The following is a 25455-nucleotide window of genomic DNA, read 5'->3' on the forward strand; positions in this document are numbered from 1 at the left end:
ATTAATATATTTATTAAATAAATTAATTTTTAAAGTAAATCACTAGTAAGATCAAATTTTCTTAGCAAAGAATATCAGGAAATTCATTGTTTAACCACAATAGATTATAAAATCAATAAATCCAAAGTTAGACAGGGCTCCTGAAACCTTTTCAAAAAAGCAAAAGCAAAACAAGGTATAAACATAAACACAATTATAATTAGCAAATCAATTTTTGTAACAATGAAGGACTAACTGCAATGGGCTATTTTTAAAGTATCCCTTCTTCTTGTTAAAGTTTTCTTTGGGGAGAGAGGCCAGTTACCTGCCAAAGGAAGCTCTGCAGTCCAGTCCAAATTTTGTTACTTCTTACACCTTACAAATATTTAAGACTATAAAGTGGTTCTATCAAAGATAGAAAAAAAAAGACTCAGTTGTTTCATGGCTATTAATAGGGTCAAACAGAAGAATGACCACCACAAACAAAGAGATCTTACCTCTCTGGAGCCTCAATCTTTGTAGGTTAGGAACTGTCCAGGATTGAATCCTATCAGCTTGTACTTCATTCTGAATCTGGCTATGAAAGACTCACTCACTCTGTGTTTATAATTGGCCAGGGCTGTCTTCATAAGAAGAGATTCTTGCAGAGAATGCATAATTCAGGAAATTTTTATTTTCAGTGAATATCAAGTCCTAAATTCTCTATGTTTCTTCATGCTAGCAGCTGAGAGTCTCTTGCCCACTCAGATTATTAAGAGAAAAAACCTTGGAGGAGGACAATACTAATTGTCAAAAACAAACATCCAGTGTTCATGGAACTAAATTCATGTGGTTATAAAGCTTTTAACTTACACTTGACATAATTTACAAGTATCTCAGATTAATGGCAACACTATAAAATCCACACCTCTAGTACACATGCTTATATGCACAGAATTCTCTGGAATACAAGAATCCTTCTAGACATAGAATCCCATGTGTTTCTCCATTTAGAATAAAACAGGTCAAAAAATTAAGGTAAAAACACTTATTCTACATATAAGCAGCAATAGAATCACCAAGGGTGGGAAAATAACACTATTTGTCTAGAATTTCCTCCTCATCTGAAAGGGGAAAAAAGGTCAGTTTGGTAAAGAACTGACTTGGATTAAAGATTATTTTTATTATATCACCTATAAAAGTTACTGTCTCCACATCTTTTTTCAATCTTTCTCCTTGCTTCAGATCTTGGGCACCAACTCCACATGTTATTCAGACAATATTAAAACAATATTATCCTATTAAGAATGTGATAGCTAAAAAACACATTCAAGAGAATTCACTCAACTATTTATGGCAGAACAGGGGCAAACTATTTCTCTTTAAAGGTCTCCCACATAATCCCTTTAAATAATTGTTCCACAATCATGTCTAAAATTAAGATCTACCCACAACACAAATAAGACAAAAATAAAACAGAAATCCCAGTTTTATTTTTACCATTTGAATATTGTATTTCTTCCTAATTACAAAATTGGCCTTCTAATCATTAGACCAGTGTTTAGAAGGTAAAAGCGGTTTTTCCCCCTGTAATTATAGGCTACTTTGTTTCATCTGTTGACCCTGTGATCTCTGTGATCTCAATTTGTAGTTGTTTTCTTACTAAAAACTGCCACATTTAAGGCAAAGATAATCTATAACATAAAACTTTCCATTAGGAAATTTTATACATTTATGAAAAAAGAATCCAGATAAACTCATGTAAAAACTAATGTTATTAGAATTCCTCCATCAGACATTAAATCAAGATTCAGTCAATTGGTTAAAGATGTAAAAACAATCTTTTTTTCATTTTCTCAGTATTAACTACATCCCATGGATGCCTGAAAAGAACATATCCTCTTTAATGAAAATTTTGGAAGTAAGCAAGTTTTTTTAAGTTTACTGTAAACATCTATCCTTGAGCAACCTGAACTTTTTTAGGAAATTGGTTGAAAGAAATTTAGGCAATCATAACACTTTTTATAGCACATTTGGTAAAATTTTTATATTTTATTCTTGGCTTCATGAGGACTGGTAAGAGAAATGGCCATTGGGGGGGAAAAACAACTCTATGTTTTCTGCAAAATCAAACATTTTCCTAATTAGAATAAATAAAATTTAATTTAAAAAATAATCAAACTTTTTCCTTATGTGGCTCAATGTGCCACGTAACAAATGTAAACCATTACTACCATTTCCTGAGTGCCTACTGTGTGCAGAGATTTAAGCTAAACACTTTACACTTATCATTCCTCCTTAAAATAATGTAAAAATATCCCAGGAAACAGACTCAAGAGACAGTGCACAGGAGGTTTACTGGGTGATGCTCTAGGAAACCACACTTGATAGAGAAGCAGAGCTGAGCAGAAAAAGAAACTGAAGTATGACACAGATGCAACAGAGGCCTAACCTCAAATTTAGGCATGGAACTCAGGTGCCCCTTCAGAGGGGTCCTAAATTGAGCCAAGAAGCCTGGACCTTTGAATTTCAGTGCTGACCAGTAACTGGATCTTGGCTGCCACCAGAGAGGGGGCCTCACCTTGAACCAGACAGCTCCCTGGGCAAAGGGAAATTCCTTGGAGAAATTCAACCAGAAGCTACCAGCCATTAGGGACCCAAACAGCTGCAGGGGACTAGTATTTCATCCCTGGAGGAAGGATCTGGGCAGCACATCATATATATATGGAGAGACATATGGTGCATCCCTGTTTTAAAATCTAGAAATCTAAGACAGAGAAAGGTAAGAGCTTACCCAAGGTCACTTTTTTTTGGTACTAGGGATTGAACCCAGGGACACTCAACCACTGAGCCACATCCCCAGCCCTATTTTGCATTTTATTTAGAGACATGTTCTTACTGAATTGCTTAGTGCCTGGCCATTGCTGAGGCTGGCTTTGATCCTGGGACTACAGGCATGCATCACCACGCCCAGAGAATTTATTAATATTTATTTTTACACTTAGTACATTATTTCTATTTTTAAAAACCTCCTCTACATGAAAGTAAAAATTAGCTGCCCAGCTATAGTTAACTTTTTTAAATTTTTAATTATTTATACATGATAGTAGAATGCACTTCATTATACATAATGAAGTATAATTTCTCATTCTTCTGGTTGTATATGATACAGAATCACTCCGGTCATATAGTTATATATGTATATAGGGTAATAATGTCTAATTCATTCTACTATCTTTCCTACCCCCATATCCCTTCCCCTCCTTCTACCTAAAGTAACTCTATTTTTCCCTAGTCCCTCCCCCCATATTGTGAATTAGCTTCCCCATATCAGGGAAGAAAACATTCGGCTTTTGATTTTTGGGGATTGGCTTATTTCACTTAGCATGGTATTTTTCCAACTCCACCTATTCACCAGCAAACCATAATTTCATTCTTCTTTAAGGCTGAGTAATATTCTCTCTCTCTCTCTCTCTCTCTCTCTCTCTCTCTCACACACACACACACACACACACACACACACCATATTTTTTAAAAAATTCATTCATATGTTAAGGGCACCTAGGTTGGTTCCATAGTTTAGCTATTGTGAAGTGAGCTGCTATAAACTTTGATGTGGCTACACCACTGTAATATGCTGATAACTTTTAAAGTATTAGGAATATAGTCTAAAATGATAAATAGTATAGTAAATACACAAATCAGTAACATAGTTGTTTATTACCAAGTATCACATATTGTCATGATAGTATGTGTTATATTTTATACAATTAGCCACACAGTGGGTGTGTTTACACCAGCACTGCCATAAACATTGAGTAAGGCTTTGTCCTAGGATAGATAACAGAACATCTACAATGCTATGACTAAGAGACAGAAAATTTTCAGCTTCATTATACTCTTTTGGGACTACCTTGTATTTACCAGTCTTTTGACCAACATGTCCTTATGCAGAGCATGACTTGTATACATAACAAAACAACCTATCTCATCTCCATCATCTATCTCTAAGAAGATAAGTTACCACACCATTTAAACATTGGGCAAACAACAATACATCGCAAGGTAATGGACAAATTCCATAGCCTCCTTTGGCAATAAGCCTCATATCTACCTGCTTTTACAGTCAAAAATGTAAGTCTAGGGCTGAGGTTGTGGCTCAGGGTAGAGCACTCGCCTAGCATATGCAAGGCCCTGGGTTCGATCCTTAGCACCACATAAAAATAAATAAAATAAAGATATTGTGTCTAACTACAACTAAAAAATAAATATCTTTTAAAAATGGAAGTTTACTTTGTGAATAGTTTCTCCTGTTCTAATTCAGATTTGTTCCCGTTAAGGGGAGTTGGTAGCCCAATGGATAATATAATTTATGTACTCTGAGTAATGACTGAATGAATTGCCTTCAATAATGGCTTTACTTATATTTCCACACATTTTAGGTTCTTTTTTTTTTTTTTTTTTTTTTTTGGTACTGGGGATTAAACTCAGGGGCACTTGACCACTGAGCCACATCCCCAGCCTGATTTTTGTATTTTATTTAGAGACAGGGTCTCCTGAGTTCCTTAGTTCCTCACTTTTACTGAGGCTGGTTTTGAACTCGAGATGCTCCTGTCTCAGCCTCCTGAGCCACTGGGATTACAGGTGTGTGCCACAATGCCTGGCTATGTTTTAAGTTCTTAAAAGACTTCCAAATCAATGTTTCTTCTATAGTCTTAGGAAACCATGAATTCTATACAATTATTTTAATTTGCATTTTCATTTCTTATCATTTCAATGATGAGAAATATATTATAAGCATGATGGTGTCCATTTAGGTCAATATTTGGTATTACATTTATGATAACACAGTTGGCAAAAACATTACTTCGATTGTCAACATTTAATAAATGTAGGCTAATGGCTTACAAGGAGGCAATAATACCAACTGGTTACAAGTATGGGTTCTGGAGTAAAATTGCTTAGTCTAGTGTAACCACCTGCTAGCTTTGTGACATCAGACAAATTACTATCTCTAAGCCTTAATTTCTCTACCCACAAGATGGTACGTATATGTCAATACTTCATCATAGATTTGTTGTGAGTATTAAATGATAAAATAGAGTATTTAAAATGAAGTTTGCAAATATATGAAAAAAATTCAACATCTTTAGTAATTAGAGAAATGCAAATCAAAACTACTCTAAGATTTCACCTCACCCTAGTCAGAATGGCAGTTATCAAAAATACAAGCAATAAGTGTTGACAAGGATGTGGGGAAAAAAGGAACAATCATATATTGCTGGTGGGATTGCAAATTGTTTGTTATATGCAACCACTTTAGAAAGCAGTGTGGAGATTCCTCAGAAAACTTGAAGAGGAACCACCATTTGACCCAGATATCCCATTCCTTTGTCTATACCCAAATGACTCAAAATCAGCATACTATAGTAACACAGCCACATCAATGTTTATAGCAGCTGAATTCACAATAGCTAAACTGTGGAACCAACCTAGATGCCCATGAGTAAATGAATGGATAAAGACACTGTGGTATATATACACAATTAAATACTATTTGCATTAAAAGAGAATACAATTATGGCATTTGCAAGTGAATGGATGGAGTTGGAAAATATCATGCTAAGCAAAGTAAACCAATCCCAAAAAACTAAAGGCTGAATGTTTTCTCTGATTAGTGGATGCTGACCCATGATGGGGGCAGGAGGGACATGGGAAGGAACTTTGGATTGGACAAAGGGGAGGGAGGGGAGGGATCATGGGAGTAGGAAAGATGATGAAATGCAAGGGACATCATTACCCTAGGTACACATTTAATTGCAAGAAAGGTCCATCTCTACATCATGTACAACCAGAGAATTGAAATGTTGTGCTCCATTTGTGTACAATGAATTGAAATGCATTCTGCTGTCATATACAACTAAGTAGAACAAATAAAAAAATCTTTAAAAAAATTCTTAAGAAAGAATGGTTATTCTAATTCCAAGGGGACTGCTCTAAACCATTGAAATGGAGGCCAGCTGGGTGGATTGTGCTATTTGAGAGGCCCATTTGCTCAACTGGTTTGATGATTCTAGTTTTCTGTGTCAACCCCCATTTTCCACATTGACTTGGATAACTCTCCAATGCTAGGACAGACCTCTCTAGAGTGGATATGGAGATTATAGATCCTGTTCCAGATCTTGTCACAATGGGTTAGAGCAAATGGCTGTCATCTTTAGGCCCTCAAATGGGGAAATTTGATGCTTACATCAGTGGATTAGACAAAAGGAAATGAAGGGAAGGGAGAATAGGAATATTTACATACATAAGTATACCACAATGAATCTCCACATCATGTATATCCACAAAACTGGGATCCTAATTAGAATAAAATATACGCCATATTTGTACAAATGTCAACATATACTCAACAGTCACATATACCTAAAATGAACAAATAAAAAAGACTATAAATGAAATAAATAAAATAAAATGAAATTTGCTAAATGCTTGTACTCACTGAATGTTAGCAATCATCAGAAGTATTATAAAAATGATAGTCACATTGTATGGAGACCAAGGAAGCCTTATGAATAATGTTAGTTCAAGTATGGAAAAGTAGTAGCACCAAAGTGTTATACCACAAGGCACATGGGGGGAATAGCATGGAGAAATCACACACTCTAAAGAACTTTATGTAGCAATCAGTATCAGAGTCTTGTGAGGAAAAAGAAGGTAAATTTCAGCTAACCCACAACCTCAGGAATGCTAAGTTAATTTTTTCATTTGTCCTTTGATTAATGCTTAAGTTTTAAAAAATTGTTTTTGATAACATTTGAGTTCTGTAGTTAAAGGATTTTATACCTAGGTGTAGGTTTGTAACATGGTTATATAAACATGTTATTGCCCACACTTTATTCAAGTTTCAGAAACATCTAGCTATATGATCACTTCTCTTACTTTTTGCTTTTTTATGGAGTAAAGCCAATCAACTAATCATTTTCAACAGTTATTAGTCTTGGCATGAATGAGGCAACTAATACACTGACATATAAATCAAGGGAAGAAAAAAACCTTAACTACCCATCCAGGGAATGAAGGACTCACTTACTGACCAACTAGTCCACAAGTAGTAGGAGGAAGAGGTGGGGTTGTAGCTCAGTGGTAGAGTGCTTGCCTAGTAAGGATGAGGCACTAGGTTTGGTCCCCAGCATCACGTTAAAAAAAAAAATATATATATATGTATGTATGTATGTATGTATGTATGTTAAATTCGTTATAATAATATTTATTTATTTTAAAATTTAGGGACAGGGTCTTCCTAAGTTGCCCAAGCTAGCCTGGAACTTGTCCTCCTGCCTCAGCATTCCCAGTAACTGGGATTAAATACATGCATTACCACACCTGGTACTACTACCACTTCTTCAAAAATAACAAAATATTTATGAACATGATTATGCTATAGTGAAGAAATTAAAAAAAAAATTCCCTTGATTTTTTTCCTCTTAATTTAGTAGTATGGCTACATTAGTTATATAAAAACATAATCATTGGGGCTAGAAATATAGCTCAGTTGATAAGAGTGCTTGCCTCACATGCATAAGGCCCTAAGTTCAATCCCTCAGCATCACACACACATACACAAAAAAAAAAAAAAAAGAAAGAAAGAAAGAAAGAAATAATTAATATATATTGTTCTAAAATTGCCATAACCTGGGCTGGGATTGTGGCTCAGCAGTAGAGCACTCACCTAGCACATGCAAGGCCCTGGGTTCAATCCTCAGCACCACATAAAAATAAATTTAAAAAATAAAGATATTGTGTCCAACTGCAAATAAAAAATATTTTTTTAAAAATTGGCATAACCTTGATCTCTTAACTCCCAACTATTTACCATGTTTCTTAATTTGTATAAGAGAAGGGGTTATCTGGTTTGGCACAAGACTATACCTTCTGGACCCTTCACAATAATGCCTGGTTCAAGAGGAGATGCTTGGGGCTGGGGATGTGGCTCAAGTGGTAGCGCGCTCGCCTGGCATGCGTGCGGCCTGGGTTCAATTCTCAGCACCACATACAAACAAAAATGTTGTGTCCGCCGAAAAATAAAAAATAAATATTAAAAAAATTCTCTATCTATCCCTCTAAAAAAAAAAAGAGATGCTTGGGTAGTTAATCCTTGAATGAATAATAACCCAGCCCTCTGCTTTTACTGGTTCAAACCTCAATGACAGGCATATAGAGACAATGAAAAAAATAAATAAAGTTAGGTAAATCTTTCTTAAAGCAAAAAAAAGAGTGAATTTCTATTTCTTATACATAATGAAAGGTAGGCAGCTCAAACTTTCTAAGGCCATTAAGGCTTATCAAAGAATATCTTATCTGATTAGTTTTTGTTTTGATTGAGTTAACAGCTCTGAATTACATTGTAAATGTTGGTATTTTTTTTAATCTGAATATAAGTTCTTTGAAGGCAGAAGATTGTCAGTCTTGTTCACTGATGTATTTCCCAGCACCTACATCAATACCTGGCATATGGAAGGAAGGGATTCAATAAATTCTGAGGACTGAATAAATGAATAAATAAAAATTCCATTAAGACTGCATCTAGGCAACTGAGATACCAAATATAAAGTTCTTTTTGACCTATCACATGTTTCTTTCTAAATCATAAGCCAGATGATTCCATTTGAAGTGTTTACAAATTAAAAATTAATAAAAGCAGTTTTTGGTAGATATGAGCCTTTATTCTGGTTTCATTAAAATCCATTACAAAGATAATTGGTTTATTTGGATAAATGAAGTTATCAATAGAAAGTAGAGAAACAGAACTTTGTTTCAAAATCCAATCTGTTATAAACAATCTAAATAAACAACTTCCATACTATTCTATAATTTATATTGAATGATATAATATTTGGTAGCTCAAAATATATAATTAATGAGTGCAACCAAGAACATGCATATAAAAATAAAATGATGGCTGCTATTCCTAAAGTGCCTGAGAGTAAACACAGGTTTGTATTTAACTAAGGAGTAACAATATATCTTACTAAATGAAAAGATAACACTCACTTGATCAGTGCCATGAATAAAAGTATTTCCACTGGTTTTCAAGGATTTGAGTACAAATAGGTGAGATTTAACAGATTCAAATATTAAATATATGCCTTTTCCCAAATACAGACTTTCTTGAATTATTTATTTAGAGGAATAGGGGGAAAGACTTGGTTGGCATAGATTATGAACTACAGAAAATTTGTGACACATGATATAAGGCACAGCATCCTTAGGCATTCATTATTTTAAACACTGAAGTTTCTACAACAGTAAATAACAAGCAGAACAGAACATAGAGCAACAGAAACAAAATCAAACTATCTAATTACCACTGCAATCCTTACAATTGTTTATAATAATCTAAAGCACTTTACAGTACTAGTCTGATATTTCTGGAACTCAGAAGTTTTTCACCCATTTTCTTTCTTTTTTAAACAGTACACACATATAACTTTCCAATAAGAAAAAACTGCTATTCAATCTTAACCTAGTAATAGAAGCGTACTTCAGGGTGCTTGTTTGATTATTAACACTTGAAATCCTAGATGTGAATTTCAGTTCTGACACCTAGCGATGTTAAGGGGGTCGGGGAGAAGTCAGGATAATCAGAAGACTGGAGAACTGACCAGAATCCATGAGACTATGGAAAGCACATCCTAGAAGCAACACAGACAGGACTGTCTAAATATGGTGTTCTAGATGTATCTCTCTGGGTTGAGAAGTAAAGCCAAAAACTTGAGCTAAGAAGAACCATATAGATCTTTGGTAACTATAACAAGGAGTCCTGAATAAGCCAGTAGAGAAATAGACAGCTTACTGCACAGAGGTCAAGATACAGCAAACATTATCAATTAAAATTTCCTCATTCTCCAAATAGGCCCCTGAGTTTGACATGCATGAAATCTGTCCTCTCTAGCTTCATTGCCATTGCTTTCACCTCTCTTCTAGCTCACTGTGAGGTACCTCTTTGTGTCTTGTGCTTCCATTTTCAACATTATAGCCAGGGACTGCTATAAAATTTAAGTCTAACCATGTCACACTACCTGGCTAAAAATCCTTTGATAATTAGGATAAAGTCCAGACTCCTTAACACATAAACTGACCTCTTGCTTCTCTATAGTGTTATTTTCATTACTGCCCAATTACTTCCCTTCAACATTTACCCACAAACCCCAGGCTCCAGCTATCTAGAATCACACAGTATAAAGAATACCACAGGTATATCTGGGGCACCAGCTGCCATATCACTGTGTTTCTAATGAGAACTGTAAACCTAGAATGAAAAAAATGTTGATATCACCTTAGTATCTTCTAGTCTTATTTAATCTAATTATAGGTTACAGTCCATCGGTAGGCTGAGAAATCAATTTTAGTGAATTATAACCATCTTTCTAAAGCCCTCCAAATGAGAGATAAACACACAATGCAAGGGGGAATAAGGTCTGTTCTGGCGAAGGAACCTGGTACAGTGAGAGGGTGGCTGAGGAGATGGTGGATAGGAGCTGGTACAGGTAAGAAGGATGAGTGTGGGAGAGCAGCATGTGAAGAAGGCCAGTTTCAGGGAGGGGGACTGGATGACCCATGGGCACATGCATCATGGAATCATAACCGGAAGTGAACTGCCCCTAGGTATTGGCCTACATCAATGGGGTCTTGTCAAGCAAACCTAGAGCATCCCTGGTCTACTCCATGCCCTCCCGGAATGTGTCCCTGCGGCTGGAGGGCCTCCAGGAGAAAGACTCTGGCTCCTACCGCTGTTATGTGAATGTGCAAGACAGCCAAGGCAAAAGCAGGGGCCACAGCAGCAAAATCTTAGAGCTCAAAGTGCTAGGTGAGTGAGAAGCACACACTTCCAGATCCCTCCCCAACCACAGGGAGGTGAGGAGGTCTTTCTCCCAAGTGACTGAGTATAAGGTTTGGGGGTGGGGCCAATGGAGTGACAGAAGGGTATGGGGGTGGGGAGGATCCATGGCTCCCTTTAACCTGTGTCTCCTTCCCCAGTTCCTCCAGCTCCTCCATCCTGCCGCCTCCTGGGTGTGACCCTGAGCTGCCAGTCCCCATGGAGTAAGCCTGCAGCTGAATATCAGTGAGAGCGGCTGCCCCCATCCCCCCAGATTTACTTTGCACCAGCTTTAGGTGAGAAAATTTCTCAAAAATTTATACTATGACTGGGAAAAGGGAAAAGATGAGAGGTGCCCTGGGGGCTGGGGCGAAAAGGGAAGGCAATGCTGCAAAGGACTGGGCAAAGGGAAGAGGAGGAGGGGAAAGAAGAGGAGGTGAGAAAGATGGCCTACCAGGTGCAGATGCTTTCATGTAGGTGCAGATGCTTTCATGTGCTGTGTACTGTTACTAAAGAAGTTCTGGAAGTAGACTGCTTGCTTTCACACAGAATAGAACCTACCAGAGTGTACTGCAAGTAGGTTAAGTATAGTATCATTATGTGGATAAAATAAATTAATAGTTGTAAAACACTTAGAACAGCACATGGCCCATAGTGAATGCTACACTGGTGTCATCTATAATCATTATTTTATGAAATAAATAAATATATATGTAATAAATATAAATATAAATAAAATAAATATAAGTAAATAAATATATATATATGTAATCAATATAATTATATAATTCAGTTATATACACGTTATATTATGTGAGTATAGGCCCCAGGACAAAAAAAGAAACTGGGCCGAGTGCAGTGCACATCTGTAATCCCAGCGGCTTGGGAGACTGAGGCAGGAGGATCACAAGTTCAAAGCCAGCCTCAACAATTTAGTGAGACCATAAGCAACTCAGCAAGACACTGTCTCTAACTCCCCCCAAAAAAAGGAGAAAAAAAGAGGGAGGGGACTGGAAATGTGGCTTGGTATTTAAATGCCCTGGAGTTCAACCCCTGGTACCAAAAAAAACAAACAAACAAACAAACAAAAACAAAACATATGGGTTGTGGTTTAAAAAAAAAATGCACCACTTTGGTTTTTCTTTGCAGTACATAAATTAAGGAATGAGATATATAATGAATATTTACACAACTGCAGTTCAACATTATAAAAAATGTGTTACTCATCTAAACATTACCAAGAATAGGTATGACCACTGTGTCACTCCAGAACTATCAGCTTCCCCCTTCTACATGGTTCTTTTTTTTTTTTTTAATTTATGTTTTCAGTTTTCAGCAGACCCAACATCTTTGTTTGTGTGTGGTGCTGAGGATGGAACCCGGGCCGCACGCATGCCAGGCCAGCGTGCTACCGCTAGAGCCACATCCCCAGCCCTCTACAAGGTTCTTTATGAACCCATCATTCATCACTTACTAAACCACACCTTCACCATAAGCTATGAGCTATAGCAATTTGTTCTTCAGTTAAAAGGCGTGGTTTTTAAACAGCTGATCGCTTAAAATTTTTTGGAACACTTTCATGATTTGCTCTGTTCTAGATTATGTTGACTCTAAACTCTACACCAGCTCTACTAATCTACTGTACTGCCTTCTGCCCAGCCTTAAGCACCACCAGCTTAACACCAACACCAACAAAATACAAGATCTTGTTCAAAATAAGGCAAATGGTTCTTTAATAAGGTAGATAACTTAAAGGTAAATAGTTCACTGCTGTATTTCTAAAATCCCATAAGAGGCACTGAGATATTTGTAGGTGCACAATGAAAAAGTCAAGCTGTTACTTCAGACATGATTTTTTAAAACCCTGGGATGAATCTATCAGTTGAGTCTGATCAAAGGGAATGGGCAAGATATCGCAATTCACTTCCAAAAGACACACTGACTAATCATTAGGCAAGAGTTATATGCTACACTTTTCCCTTTTACTTTCCTATTTCACTCTGGGCTTTCTAAGGACAGAGGAATTCAAGGGCCTAGTCCAATTGTATCAGCCAAGAAAGATATCAAAAAGATGTTCTGAAGCAGTCATCTTCAACTGGGGTAGCCATCCTCCTCCTCTACTGACTGATCAAGGTACCATAAAATGTATCATACGTGCATATATACTGTAGGTACAAAGCTTGGCCCCTGAATTTAGAATGAACAAAGTAATATAGGCTATTGACATTGTTTCTCATTTAAAATGTTAACTAGAATATTTCCAAATCACCAATGTTTTCAATATACATTTGATAAAACCTACCAATAAGAATTTATGTGAATTTTTCAGAATCAGAATTCATTATGCTACATTTTACAGTCATCTTCATCTCATTTGTCTCAAACTAGGTTTAATATTTTCTATATCCTATTAACTTCTTATAAACTTGAAACACATGATAAAAAGTTTGAATGTCAGCCTGAAAATGTTGGAGAGGGTACATGGATTTCACACTTTTAGGAGATGTATAAACACCATTATTTATTGCTCTGGCCAACATAATAGCCACATTTGGCTATTTAATTTAAAATTAATTACAATTAGATAAAAATTAAAAATTCAATTTCACAGTTACACTGGCCACATTTCAAGTACTCAATTGTTACCTGTGATAATAAACAATGCAGATATAGAACACTTCCGTTTACCATTCCAAGTTCTACTGGATAGCAGTGCCCTAGGGAACTAGGAACATGTACTGCTTGCCTCAGCCAACTGAGGTTATAATACTTATATTCCTTGAATTAAAAGCTCCACCTCCTATAATAGTGGGCCATTTTTTTTAACATCCATCAAGGTTCCTCCTACATAGAGGTAAAGTAACTGGAAGGGCAAGAAGGAAATGTGAGCTTCCCCTATTGATCTAAGTATGTGTTGACAGGCATCCTTTCACAAAATAAAGACTACTTTAATACTTAAGTAATGACTTTTTACTATGCACAATTCAATATGGTGACCACTAGCTATAGGTGGCTATTTAAAATTTTAAATCAAATTGAAATAAAAATTCAGTTCATCAGGCATACTAACCATACATCTCAAGGCCCCCAATAGACACATGTGACTGGTGGCTAACACACTAAACTGAGATAAACAATAAAAAACATTCCATCATCACAAAAAGTTTTACTAAACAGTACTGTCTATACTATATACTTTCTAAATTCTTTTTTTCCTTTCAACTTCTATTTTAATGAAGTATTTAGAATATCTAACTCTATTTTTCACTAGATTTCAAAAAATACCAGGAAATAGAATCCTATTCATTCAGTTTTATTGTGTGCTTTGTTATCTCTTCCAAAATTGGACGCCGTTAAATAGAAGTGTATGGACGGCAGTCAAAGATGGTCTTTTCTTTTAAAATACATATCAAGCCTCAGATTCAGAAGCAGAGAAGCAAACTGAATGCAGAAGCTTTCAAGTGGCTGGCTGAACATGTAAAAAATGACAAGAAAAAAAATCTCAGTCTTTCTTACAAAGGATGTGAGTGGCTTACCACAAGTCTTGTTGGAAACACCAAAGGAGAGACTTCAGAGATAGGCAATCTATTAATATACAGGTATCTTTTGGCTCCAGTGTACTTCGCTCTATTGGTTCTCTCAAACAAAAGCAAGGCCTGATAGCCAAAATGAAAGACCAAATACACTATTCTGTGATTTATGTGCTCAAGTGCAAAATTAGTTCCAATGGTAATGACAATTACTGATGAAAAAAATCTAGGCAATGCCTCTAGAAAATTAATCATTTTGTTTGTTAGAAAACTCCTTACCACTTCTAAGTTTAAAGAGGGATCAGTGGTAGAACACTTACCTAGCAAGCATGAAGCCCTGGGTTCCATCTCAGCAAAAAAAAACACACACACACATACAAAGACACACACACACATATGCAACTAGTACTGATCCAGCAGGCACGTTTTTTAGGTTGCATACAATCACTTTATGTTTAATCTTGAGGTTACAAGTACATATCTATTTCATAAACATAAAGCCAACTCTCAAGAGACAATTTTTTGGAGAACACCCAAAAATATAGGACTTGAGAATGAGTTTTGCAGAGCATCAGATTAACTGACTAAAGTGTGGATATGGTATCTGGCTCAGAAGTGAATGCTTTCATGATTCCAAGTCCAGAAAGAACTTACAACTATTAGAGTATGTATGGATGGAGATGAGATCATTGTCCCCTTTGAAGTCATTACACTTATAGTTGGCTTTAGTCATATGACAATTAATCAAGTATTGCCCTGCACAATTGTTTTATTTAGCTTTTTAACTCTTTGATGTGTGTACACAAGCTTCAGCTAGACTACAGCTCTTTGGCTATAGGAACTATATGTTCTTTTATTCACCTAGTAGACAGTCTTACACATAGTAAGCACTCAAGTATTTGGTGAATGGACATATGAAGAAAAGGTCTACAGAAAAGGGAAAAAATATGCAAGAAATAGACCAAAAAAAAAAAAAAAACTTCTGGATTTATTTATCTGACTCAAATTGTTAGCAAATTTCTTCTGGCAAATAAAAAAAGGAACAAAACTTCATAATAAATAACAATCTGTGTAGCAAGGCAGTTTTAAACATATCATTTTATCCAAAAAAGAACAAATACCAACAAACATAAAAGACATCAAAATGAAACTGTTTACAGCACTAAACATATGTTTACATCTGACTTTTTTTTCTTTTTTGGTACTAGGGATTGAGCCCAGTATGCTTTACCAGTCCTTTTTATTTTTTATTTTGAGACAGGGTCTTGCTAAATTGCTAAGGCTGGCCTCAAACTTGGGATCCTCCTTGCCTCAGTCTCACTATATCTGACTTTCAATAAAAAATGTGTATGCTTAGAAATAATCCCTTGAATAGTATTAAAAAGTAGAACATTAGTTTCAAAATCCAAGTAATTAATTCAATTTTGACATTTATAATTTTAATACTTTCATTGTTTAGATAAGACATTTAGATCAGAGAAATAAGTGATATGCCTTAATATTATTCAGGAAGGTAGTCAGGGCAGGGGTTGGCATAGGACTCAAAGCTTTCTGATGCCTTCATAGGGGGATGAAGACTGCTATTTCAACATGTTCAAACTATTCCAATGGAAAAACTGGTTACTAGTCATTGCTTTCTTTCAAACTTGGAAAAAATTATTTACTGACTTTTCATAATGGAATTTTTTAGTAAGAATCTCAAATATATTATACCAGAAATTTAAATGACACATGGTACTCCTCCTCCCTGTGAACCTCTGATGTTGAGGGGTTGTTTTGTTTTGCAGAGCTAAAGACTGAACCCAGAGCCTTGTGCATGCAAAGTACATTTTCTTCCAACTCCTAGATACATCCCTAGCCCTGAATTCATTCTTAAATGAGCTACATGAGTCTGTACATGAAGTTCCTAATTTTCTTAACTACTTTGATTCTATTTTGTAAAACCAAACCAAAAAGTATTACTGGTTTTCTTTTGCAGTTATCATCAAAATAATAGAGTAAAAAAGACTTCTTTATTACTTGTTCCAAATTGGCATTTCTGAAACAGGGATCTAAGGATTTGTTTTCTCTCTTACAATATAAGGTTTTATTTTTATCTTCATAAGCAAAATCTGTGTTATTTGGACATCTACTTCATAACTGTGAAGGGCTGATTTCAAGTGACTAGATTTGCTTCTAGGCTGACTCCTAAAGAGAAAGAGTTCAGTTTTTTTGTTTTAATTTTTTTCACAGTACCTTTATTCTATTTATTCATTTGTATGTGGTGCTGAGGATAGAAACCAGGGCCTCACACGTCCTAGGCAAGCACTCTACCACTGAGCTATAAGCCCAAGAGCTCAGTTTTTAATGAGTATTTTTCAAACTTTGTTCCAAAGTCTGTTTTTGAGTTAAAGTTTCAGTAACACTGCTGTAGACTTTTTAAGCTATCCAAAATTCACTCTCTAGATTTCATTTCACGAATTTAATGAGCATTCAATGCCTACTATATGCTTGCACAGCAAAAGAGCTTATAAATTATAATTTTTACTTTTATTAACAAAGAAGTCTGGGTTCCTTGATTGAAATCATTTAAAGAGTAAAGCATTTCAAAAAACAAAAGTCATCTGCTTTCCTTGTTAACGGCTACTGTGGATCAGAGAACTCATCATCATCTGCATAGTCTCAAAATATTCTAAGAGTTTGAAGTCAACTTGGTCTTACCTGTCTGGAGACAGGTAAACTGATCCTCTTAAAAATTCTTCAGAGGCTCAATCTCCTTTCTTTGCTTTAGGTTTCCTTCTCATAACTGGACAATGAAGCAATCCAACTAGATATTCCCTGGTTGTTTGAGAAACAATTTTATGGAGAGATTTATATTCAGTGAGGTTTTGATAGAGCACAATTTTCCTCTTTCACTGGGAAATTTCTAGGGACAAAAATCAATCAAACTAACATAGTTACAAATACCCAAAGGTACATTTCTAAACTAAAGAAAATTTCATGGATAGATGCTCTCCAGGGCAGGGCTAAAACTCTCCCCCAAATTTACCCTTCATTACCGTGAATAGGACAGTATTTTACTATTAGCTATAACTTTAAAAACATACTTGCATATAAAAAGAGGATGTAAAAGAAGCCCAAAGGAATGCTATCAAATAAACTACTTTAAACAATAACTGATAGGTTTGAAATAGCTTAGCTTCTGAACCAAATTTTCTAAGCAACAGTCCCCAAATGAACACTTCTAGAGCTAACACCTTGTGAACTTTGGCACAATTCTCCTCCTTTAATTATGATTGTTCTTACTGAGTTTTATGATTGTTATTTAGTGTGACTTTTCTTACTTAGTTATGACTGTTCTTGGTGATTTTTAAACCTCCTCCCAAGGAGTTCCCAGAAAAAGTGCCAGCCCTACCAGAAAAGAAGTACACAGATACTATGACTAAGTAATAAAAGTATTTTCAGTAAAAACTGGGAGGATACTACCCAAACTTTTAGCAGACTCTACGAAAAGGGAAAGAGCTTACTAAAACACAAATCCTTATTTGTCAATAATACAAATACCTAGATAAAAGTCAGAAACAGCAAAATGATAAGCACGCTGGTGGTAAAAATTTTTAGCCTACATTAAGCCTCTGCTTTAAATATTCAAGGATGGCCAGATGTACACTGCAGAGTTTACTTGTCACGACATCCGGCAGACTAAAGCAGGGAAAACTGACTTTCAAGAAAGGGCTTGGTCAGAAACATCAGGATCTCAAGCCAACCTTCCTCAGGAGGCATCACCGTCAATCCAAATTCCAGAACAACTCTCGGCCACACTAACTTTCAAGGAGCGCACTACCTCCACGATAACAACACACAACTTGGCTATAATCAAGCCTTTCCAATTCTCCACAGCATCTCTTGCTTACTCTCCTTCGTACCTCAAATTAGAAGCAAAGCGACTGACACAAAGACTGGTCGTCTCAAGGCTCTTTTTGCATGGCTCCCCACCGCCACTTACTGAAAATTCCTTAACTGGGGACCCAACGGCCCCCGCATCTGCCTTTCCTCAATGCTGCCCCAGCTGGTAAGCCTCTGCCTGGGAGCCCCTCCGCCAGAACAAAGCGAGAGGCCCCGGCGGTAGGGGCGAGAAGTGCCTACAAGCACGGGAACTGCCGCACCGCGCACAATGAGAAACTACCAACTTCAGAACGCAGGAAGATCCTCAATTGGCAAGAAAAAGGGGCGGCGGCAGACACGCCCAACTTCAAACTCAGGAAACCTACGGGCTGGCGGCCATCTGGAAAAAAGCCCCCTTGCCAGGGAGAGAAGAAAAAGGCGGAGGAGATGTGAATCGCCCACCGGGCCCCGGAGGGGAGCCCTGCACTCAGACCGGCCCCCTCCCCCGAGGCCCGCTTCCCCGCCTTCTCTCTGCCTCTGGTTCGCTGCCCCAGGCTGGGCGGCCGGTTACCTTGATGCGCTCCCGGCACTGGGACGGGGTCCGCTCGTAGCCCAGCTCGGCCAGGGCCCGGGACACGCGCTCGTACATGGCTGGCCCGGGGGCCTTGCTGCCGAACACCGTGCCGGCTCCCTCCAGCTGCTGGTACCGCGCCTCCACCAGCCGCTCGTTGCCCCACACTGCGATGAGCGCGTTCGTCTCGGCCGGCGTCCACGACATGCCCCGGCAGGCGGCGGCAGCGGCTGCCGCAGCCCCACCACCACCGCCACCGGGGGAGAAGGAGACCGAGGACGAGGCGGCGCTGCGGCCCCCCAGCCCCAGCCCGAGACCCCCGGACGCCGTTGCCCCCGAGCCCGCCGCACTGCCTGGCCCAAGCGGGGAGGCACCCCGAGGCGTGGAAGGGTCGGACAACGATGGATTTCCGTCGCTCAGACCACCAGGAGACGCCGGGGACAGCACCTCCATCTTCGGGATTTTTAGCGGCGAGTTGGCGGGCAGCTCCGAGCCACAGGGCGCAGCCATCTTCCAAGAGGCCGCCGCTGCACCGCCCGGAAATGACGCGCCCGCGCATCCGGCCACCGCGGTCTCCAGGGCTGCCCTGGGGCCTGGCTCCCCAGCAGGCGGGCCGCTGTGGGCTTCTGCTGTCAAGGATGAGGCTGCCTGGGGGAGGTCGCCCCCAGTCCCCGGTTTTTCTCCGCGAACCCTTCCGCGCCGTCCGCTCCTCTCCCGGAGTGAGGGGCGGGGACGGGGCGCGCCGAAGCCCCGAGCTGAGGAGAAGGGTGGGGGCATGAGGGCGCTGGAGTGAGGAACAGATTGGAGCCTTCCCACTTCCTCTCCAATCTCAGCCTCCGGGAGGAGGGGTGAGGCCCGTGAGGGGGCCCCGAGTTAAGGAGGAATTGACCATTTCGCCCGCTCGCGCTCTCCTGTCTCCCTCCCCTTTACCTCTCTTCCCTCTACACTGGCCTCCAGGTGCAGTCTGACGTCTCGGGTGGACACACTCGGAAACCCCACTAGGGGTAATCGGGGAAGGCTCGAAGGTTGAGGGAACAGCAAGCGGTTCTGGGCGAGGCTTTGAAAAGCAAATGTGGATTGGGGTAGAGTTTATACACTGTAGCTTTTCAAACCCATTATATGAAGAACAGCAACTTTTCTAATTCCAGTTTAATCTCCTCTTCTCCAGTTAATATGAGTAGGTGTGACCGGTTACAGAATAATTCGTTATATTAATGAGTTTTTACACTTTGTGTGTAACAAGAACATGTAAGAACTCATGATCCCAGCAGTATAGTTACTTTCCAATACCATTCTCCGTTCTCCGGGATTTGGAAGTTGCATAGTTTTCCCAGTTTTTCATGCTGTCAAGTGCAAGGAAATTTTAAAAAAGACTACTGTCAGTTATGACAGCTCTTGTGACCTGCGTTCATAAATTAGAGCTGGAACATAGTGAACAGCAGTGCATATAACTTTAAAGTATTACCATAGTCTTCAAATCTGAAAAGCTGAATTATTTTTGATCATTAACTTTAAAATTTCAGTATTTTTTGTTTTGTAACTGAGGAGGCTGACCAAGGAATAAGAATGAACTATCAGTGTACTTTTAAATAACAAATATTATGTTTAATTTTTAAAAAGCTGAGGTCAATCACATTTTTAACCCTGGGAATCACCAGAGAAAATATGGTCATTGAAAAGACAAAGGATTAGACAATAGAAATGAAGTATAAGAGGAGATAACTTGTCATATTTAAATGCCACCATAGTTTGTAAATTAATTCTAGGGGAAAGCCCAAGGAAATTCCAGAATTTATTCTGTGTTAATCAGGTTTGCTTACTTTGACCAAAATACCCCACAAGAACAACTTAGAGAAACATTTATTTTGCCTCACCATTCCAGTAGTTCTTGGTGGGCAGACTCCATTTCTCTAGGCGGAAGGTGAGACAACATCATAGGGGAAGGGTGTGGTGGAGGAACCCAGGCTCCACTCCACTCAAGGTGACCAGAAAGCAAATCGAAGAAGGAGAATGGGCTCCAGGGAGGCTGAGCCCTTCCAGGGCACACCCCCAGTGACCATCTCCTCCAGCCCTGTCCCACCTGCCCAGAATTACCACCCAGTTGGTTCATTAAAATTTGGGTGGCCTGTTTAGGTTACAGTCCTCACATTCCAATATCATTTTTCGATCATTTCACTTCTGAGTATTCCTGCATTAAACACCAGGAGATTTGATGGACTATGTCTATCCAAATCAACACTATCCCCTTCCTTTTCTTCTAAAAGCAAGGTATAGTTGCTAGTCAATACCTTGTTAAGAACATGATTCTAGAATCAGAATGGGAGCCTTCACATTCCATTTTTGTGACCTCAGCCAAGCTCCTAAATTCTCAATACCTTGTTTTCTTCATCTATAAAATGAGGATAATCTCATGACATTATTGAAAGAAATAATACAGGTAAAGTTCTTAGAATAGTGAGTGCTCAAATATGTTATATGAGGGCTCTTATAGAATCTCAATAATTTATCAAAGCAAAATTCACTCTTATTTGGCCCAAAAGTAAAAATTTGAATTTCATAGGTATGAAACGGAGAGTCATGCTTAACTGATATACCAAACCACAGACTCCAAAGAGTTTTAAATTCAAGTGTTCTCTTTCTCCCTGCCCCTTACTGTACCTCAAGTCTAAGATAAATCCTCCTTTACTGTCTGATTGTGGATGATTCTCAAAACACCTCTGACTCATTCAGGAAGGCATCCTAGATAATGTAGATTGGCAGAGTCCTCTCTTGGTAAACTTCTATGTCTAGTCATTATTCTGTATTACTTCCCTCCTTCCCCATTCCCATTCCCATCAGTCTACCTACTAAGAAAGTCGTGTCAAAAATAAAATTCCCTCCTGGCCCCATAGAGCTTGCCTGTAATCCCAGCAGCTTGGGAGGCTGAGGCAGGATTGTGAGTTCAAAACCAGCCTCAACAACAGGAAGGTGCTAAGCAACTCAGTGAGACCCTGTCTTTAAATAAAATACAAAATAGGGCTAGGGATGTGGCTCATTGGTCGAGTGCCCCTGAATTCAATCCCTGGTACCAAAAAAGAAAAAATGTAAAAGCCATTATTACATATTATGCAATACATAGGCACTACTGTACAGTTTAGGAAACCATATTTATTTGTATACTGTTTTTCCGTGGCTGATCCTGGATTATTATTATTATTTTTAGTTGTAGAGTGACACAATACCTTTACTTTGTTTATTTAGTTTGTTTATGTGGCGCTGGGGAATGAACCCAGTGCCTCACACATGCTAGGCAAGTGCTCTACCACTGAGCCACAATCCCAGCCTCCTGATCCTGGATTTTGAGATAATATGTAAGGTGATTGCTCAAGACTTCATAGTTTCAATTCTGAATTTTAACATATATTCAAGTTTTAGGCACTGAGGGGGATAAATAAAATAAAATCTGGATACTAAAAATACCAAAGACTTCCCAATTTAGTCAGAATTCATGAACTGCTTACTGTGTTTGAAATAATGTGCTACGCCTTTAATTCTGGGCCCAAATTATGGTCATAAGTAGATAAAAGTCTATTTGAGAGGTAATATATGATTTGTCTCAAAATAATGTGCAATACATGCTAATCTACTTGTAAACTGTCAACTCCCCTTAATTATGTCATCCTTAATCCCCTCATTTTCTCAATAATCTGCATCAAGTGTTCATTTTCCTGACTTTTTAATAAAGCCTTCCCTGAAGCATTTGGACAGAAATCTTCTTTCTAATACCCATTCATACAACCTGGCACTTCTCATTAGAGTCATTCCTAGATACTCATGGTTGGGGGAGGATTGATTCTAGGCACCTGCAGGACACTCGAGTTCCTTATTTAAAATGTTGTATTTGCATATAACCTATGAACATCCTCCCATATACTTATTTTAAGTTGTCTTTAGATTATTAATACCTAATGTAAATTATGTGAGTAGCTTTGATACTGCATTATGGGATAAGAAATAGTTTTATAAAATATATTTGATGTTGGCACATGGGCTTGGTAAAATCTGCAGATGTGAAAGCCACCAATATGGAGAGCTATCTGTAATAATAATAATTATTATTATTTTTTGCGTATGTGGTGCTGGGGATTAAACCCAGGGCCTTGAACGTGCAAGGCAAGCACTCTACCAAGTGAGCTATATCCCAAACCCTATCTGTAATATTTTGTTATGAAAGTGTTAATTCTGTTACATACTTCATTATTGTTTTTATAAACTAGCGTGTTGTTTGCTTTGTGGTCTTTTATTCGCTTCACATTCCAGATCAAGTCTTCTAACATATTGCCTAAATCTCAACTTGAATCCAAGCCTCCATCATGTCTCTACTGAACAATTAGGCTTCCTGTTTGCATATTTCCCCACCTACACAGTATCAATAGTGAACCTAGTTTTTAAGAAGCATTTTTTTTCTGTGAAATACAATATGCATATATTAAAAAGTATATAAAACATGTATATATGATGGGTATGGTGGTGTAGGCCTGTAATCCCAGCTATTTGGAAGGCTGAGGCAGGAAGATTGCAAGTTCAAGACCATAGTGGGCAACTTAGACTCTGTCTCAGAATAAAATGAATGGCTGGGGGGATTTTATTTTGCACCACTAAATACATCAATTTTCCCTGGTTTTGAATTTTTTATAAGGGAAATTGTATGTTCTTAAATCAGATCTATATATACCTTACAGGGTTTTAGTTTATTTATTTTTGTTGCTGCAAATTAATGAATATGTCACATTTTATTTATTTATTCTGCTGTTAAATCATAAGCCATGTCAAATTTGGAATATTATGAATAATGCTGCTATGAATACTCTTGTACATGTCTTTCAGCTCATATGTGCAAGTATTGAGTATGTGCCTGCTTGCCTTCCTTCCATCCTTAGTTCTATGCCCAATTATCTCTACTCAGTAAATATACTGAAAAGACTATCATTTGCCAACCTCTTTTGTTTCATTTTGTTTTTTGTGGTGCTGAGAATTGAACCTAGGGCCCTGTGCATGCAAGGCAGGCATTCTATCAACAGAACTATATCCTCAGCCCTGCCTCCCTCTTTTGTAAAATCATCTTTAAAAAAAAAAAATGGGGGGTAGAACAAGATGGACTTTGACATAAAAAGTCCATCTTCTTTTATGTGTCTGGATATGAATGGGTATTTCTGGGCTCTTCTATTATAGTGGTCTATTTGTTTATTTTTCCTTCTTGTGGAAATATCACACTGCCTTAATTACTGTGTGTTATGATTTAGGTAATGTGTGTGATTTAGCTCGTGTGAGACAATGCAAGAAAGTTTAGAGGTGAAATAATGGAGTTATGAGAACCTTAACCTAAACACTGCATTAATCCACTTGAATGGATTAACTGGGTAGTAAACCACAAGCAAGTAGCGTGTGACTACAGTTGGTTGGTCACAAAGAGTGTGCCTTTGGGATGTATATTTTGTCCCTGATGATCAGACCTCTCTCTGCTTCCTTGTTGCCAGGTCCTGAGCTGCTTTACTCCTCCACACCCTTCCACCATGATATTCTTCCTCACCTTGAGCCCAGAGCAAAGGAGCTGGCCATCTATGGACTGAGACCTCTGAAACCATGAGGCAAATAAACTTTTCTTCCTCTAAAATTTTTCTTGTCAGGTCTTTTGGTCACAGCAGCCAAAAAGCTGACTAAAACACTGTGGCTTTATAATTTTATGATAAATAAAACAAGTCCCTTTTTCTCTTGTTTTTCCTTCTCCTTCAAAAGTTGCTTGCTATCATTGATCCTTTACGTTGCCATTTATATTTTAGAATTAATTTTTCTAATTCTACAGAAATTTTGATTGACACTGCATTGCACCCTGTGTACTTATTTGAAAACTCATATTTCTATAATAATCAGCTTTCTAATAATTGAAAATAATAAAATGCTTCATTTATTTAGTGTTTAGTTTCTCTCAATAAATTTTTATAGCAGAAGGGGTGGGTGTGTAGCTCAGTTGACAGAGTGCTTTCCTTGAATGCACAATGTCCTTGGTTCAATCCCCAGCACTGCAAAAAAAAAAAAAAAAAAAAAAAGTTTTATAGCTGGGTTTGGTGGTGCACACCTGTAATCCCAGCAGCTCAGGAGGCTGAGGCAGGAGGATGCTGACTTCAAAGTCAACCTCAGCAACTTAGCAAGGCCCCATGCCCTAATGAGACCCTGTCTCTAAATAAAGTATAAAAAAGGGCTGGGAATGTGGCTGAGTGGTTAAGCACCCGTGGGTTCAATCACTGGTACCAAATAAATAAAGTTTTATAATTTCCTACATAAAATCTTACACATTTTTGGCTGGATTTAGTCCTAAGTAGTTGGTATTTTTTTAAAGCTCTTGTAAATTCTATCATTTTTAAATATTTCATTTTCTAATTGTTTTGCTGACATATAAAAATGCGATTAATTCTTGTATGTTGACTGTGTGTGTCTTGTACTCTTGACTAAGTGGTCTTTTAAAATTGTAAATCACTGCACATTCCCTTGTTAAAAATTCACCAATGGTTTTCCTTTAGAATAATATAATCCAAACTCTTTGCCACGATTCTGGTTGTTTAAAAACATGTAGGGGCTGGGTATGTAGTTGAGTTGGTAGAGTGCTTGCCCTGCAT

General features: G+C 37.9%; 1 protein-coding gene across 10 annotated transcripts in view; it reads right to left on the reverse strand.

Moving 5' to 3' along the window:
* Msantd2 (Myb/SANT DNA binding domain containing 2) overlaps nt 1-19721 on the reverse strand; it is a 34868-nt gene extending 15147 nt beyond the window's left edge. For 2 of the 10 annotated variants that reach the window (XR_013437967.1, XR_005733822.2), the window contains exons 1-2: nt 18803-19721; nt 17068-17184 (exon numbers count right to left, since the gene is read on the reverse strand). Coding sequence is in view for 4 of the 10 variants with exons in the window: in XM_021719564.3 (XP_021575239.2) it covers nt 18803-19579 (777 nt within the window). In the remaining 6 variants the exon portion in view is untranslated. Of the gene's footprint in view, nt 1-304; nt 8772-17067; nt 17185-18802 lie in introns of those variants that run through there. The other 8 variants (XM_040285456.2, XM_040285457.2, XM_040285451.2 and 5 more) reach the window with 7 other exon arrangements.
* Nucleotides 19722-25455: the final 5734 nt, after the last annotated feature.

Source organism: Ictidomys tridecemlineatus, chromosome 4, assembly GCF_052094955.1.
Source record: "Ictidomys tridecemlineatus isolate mIctTri1 chromosome 4, mIctTri1.hap1, whole genome shotgun sequence".
In the NCBI taxonomy this organism is placed as follows: Eukaryota; Metazoa; Chordata; class Mammalia; order Rodentia; family Sciuridae; genus Ictidomys; species Ictidomys tridecemlineatus.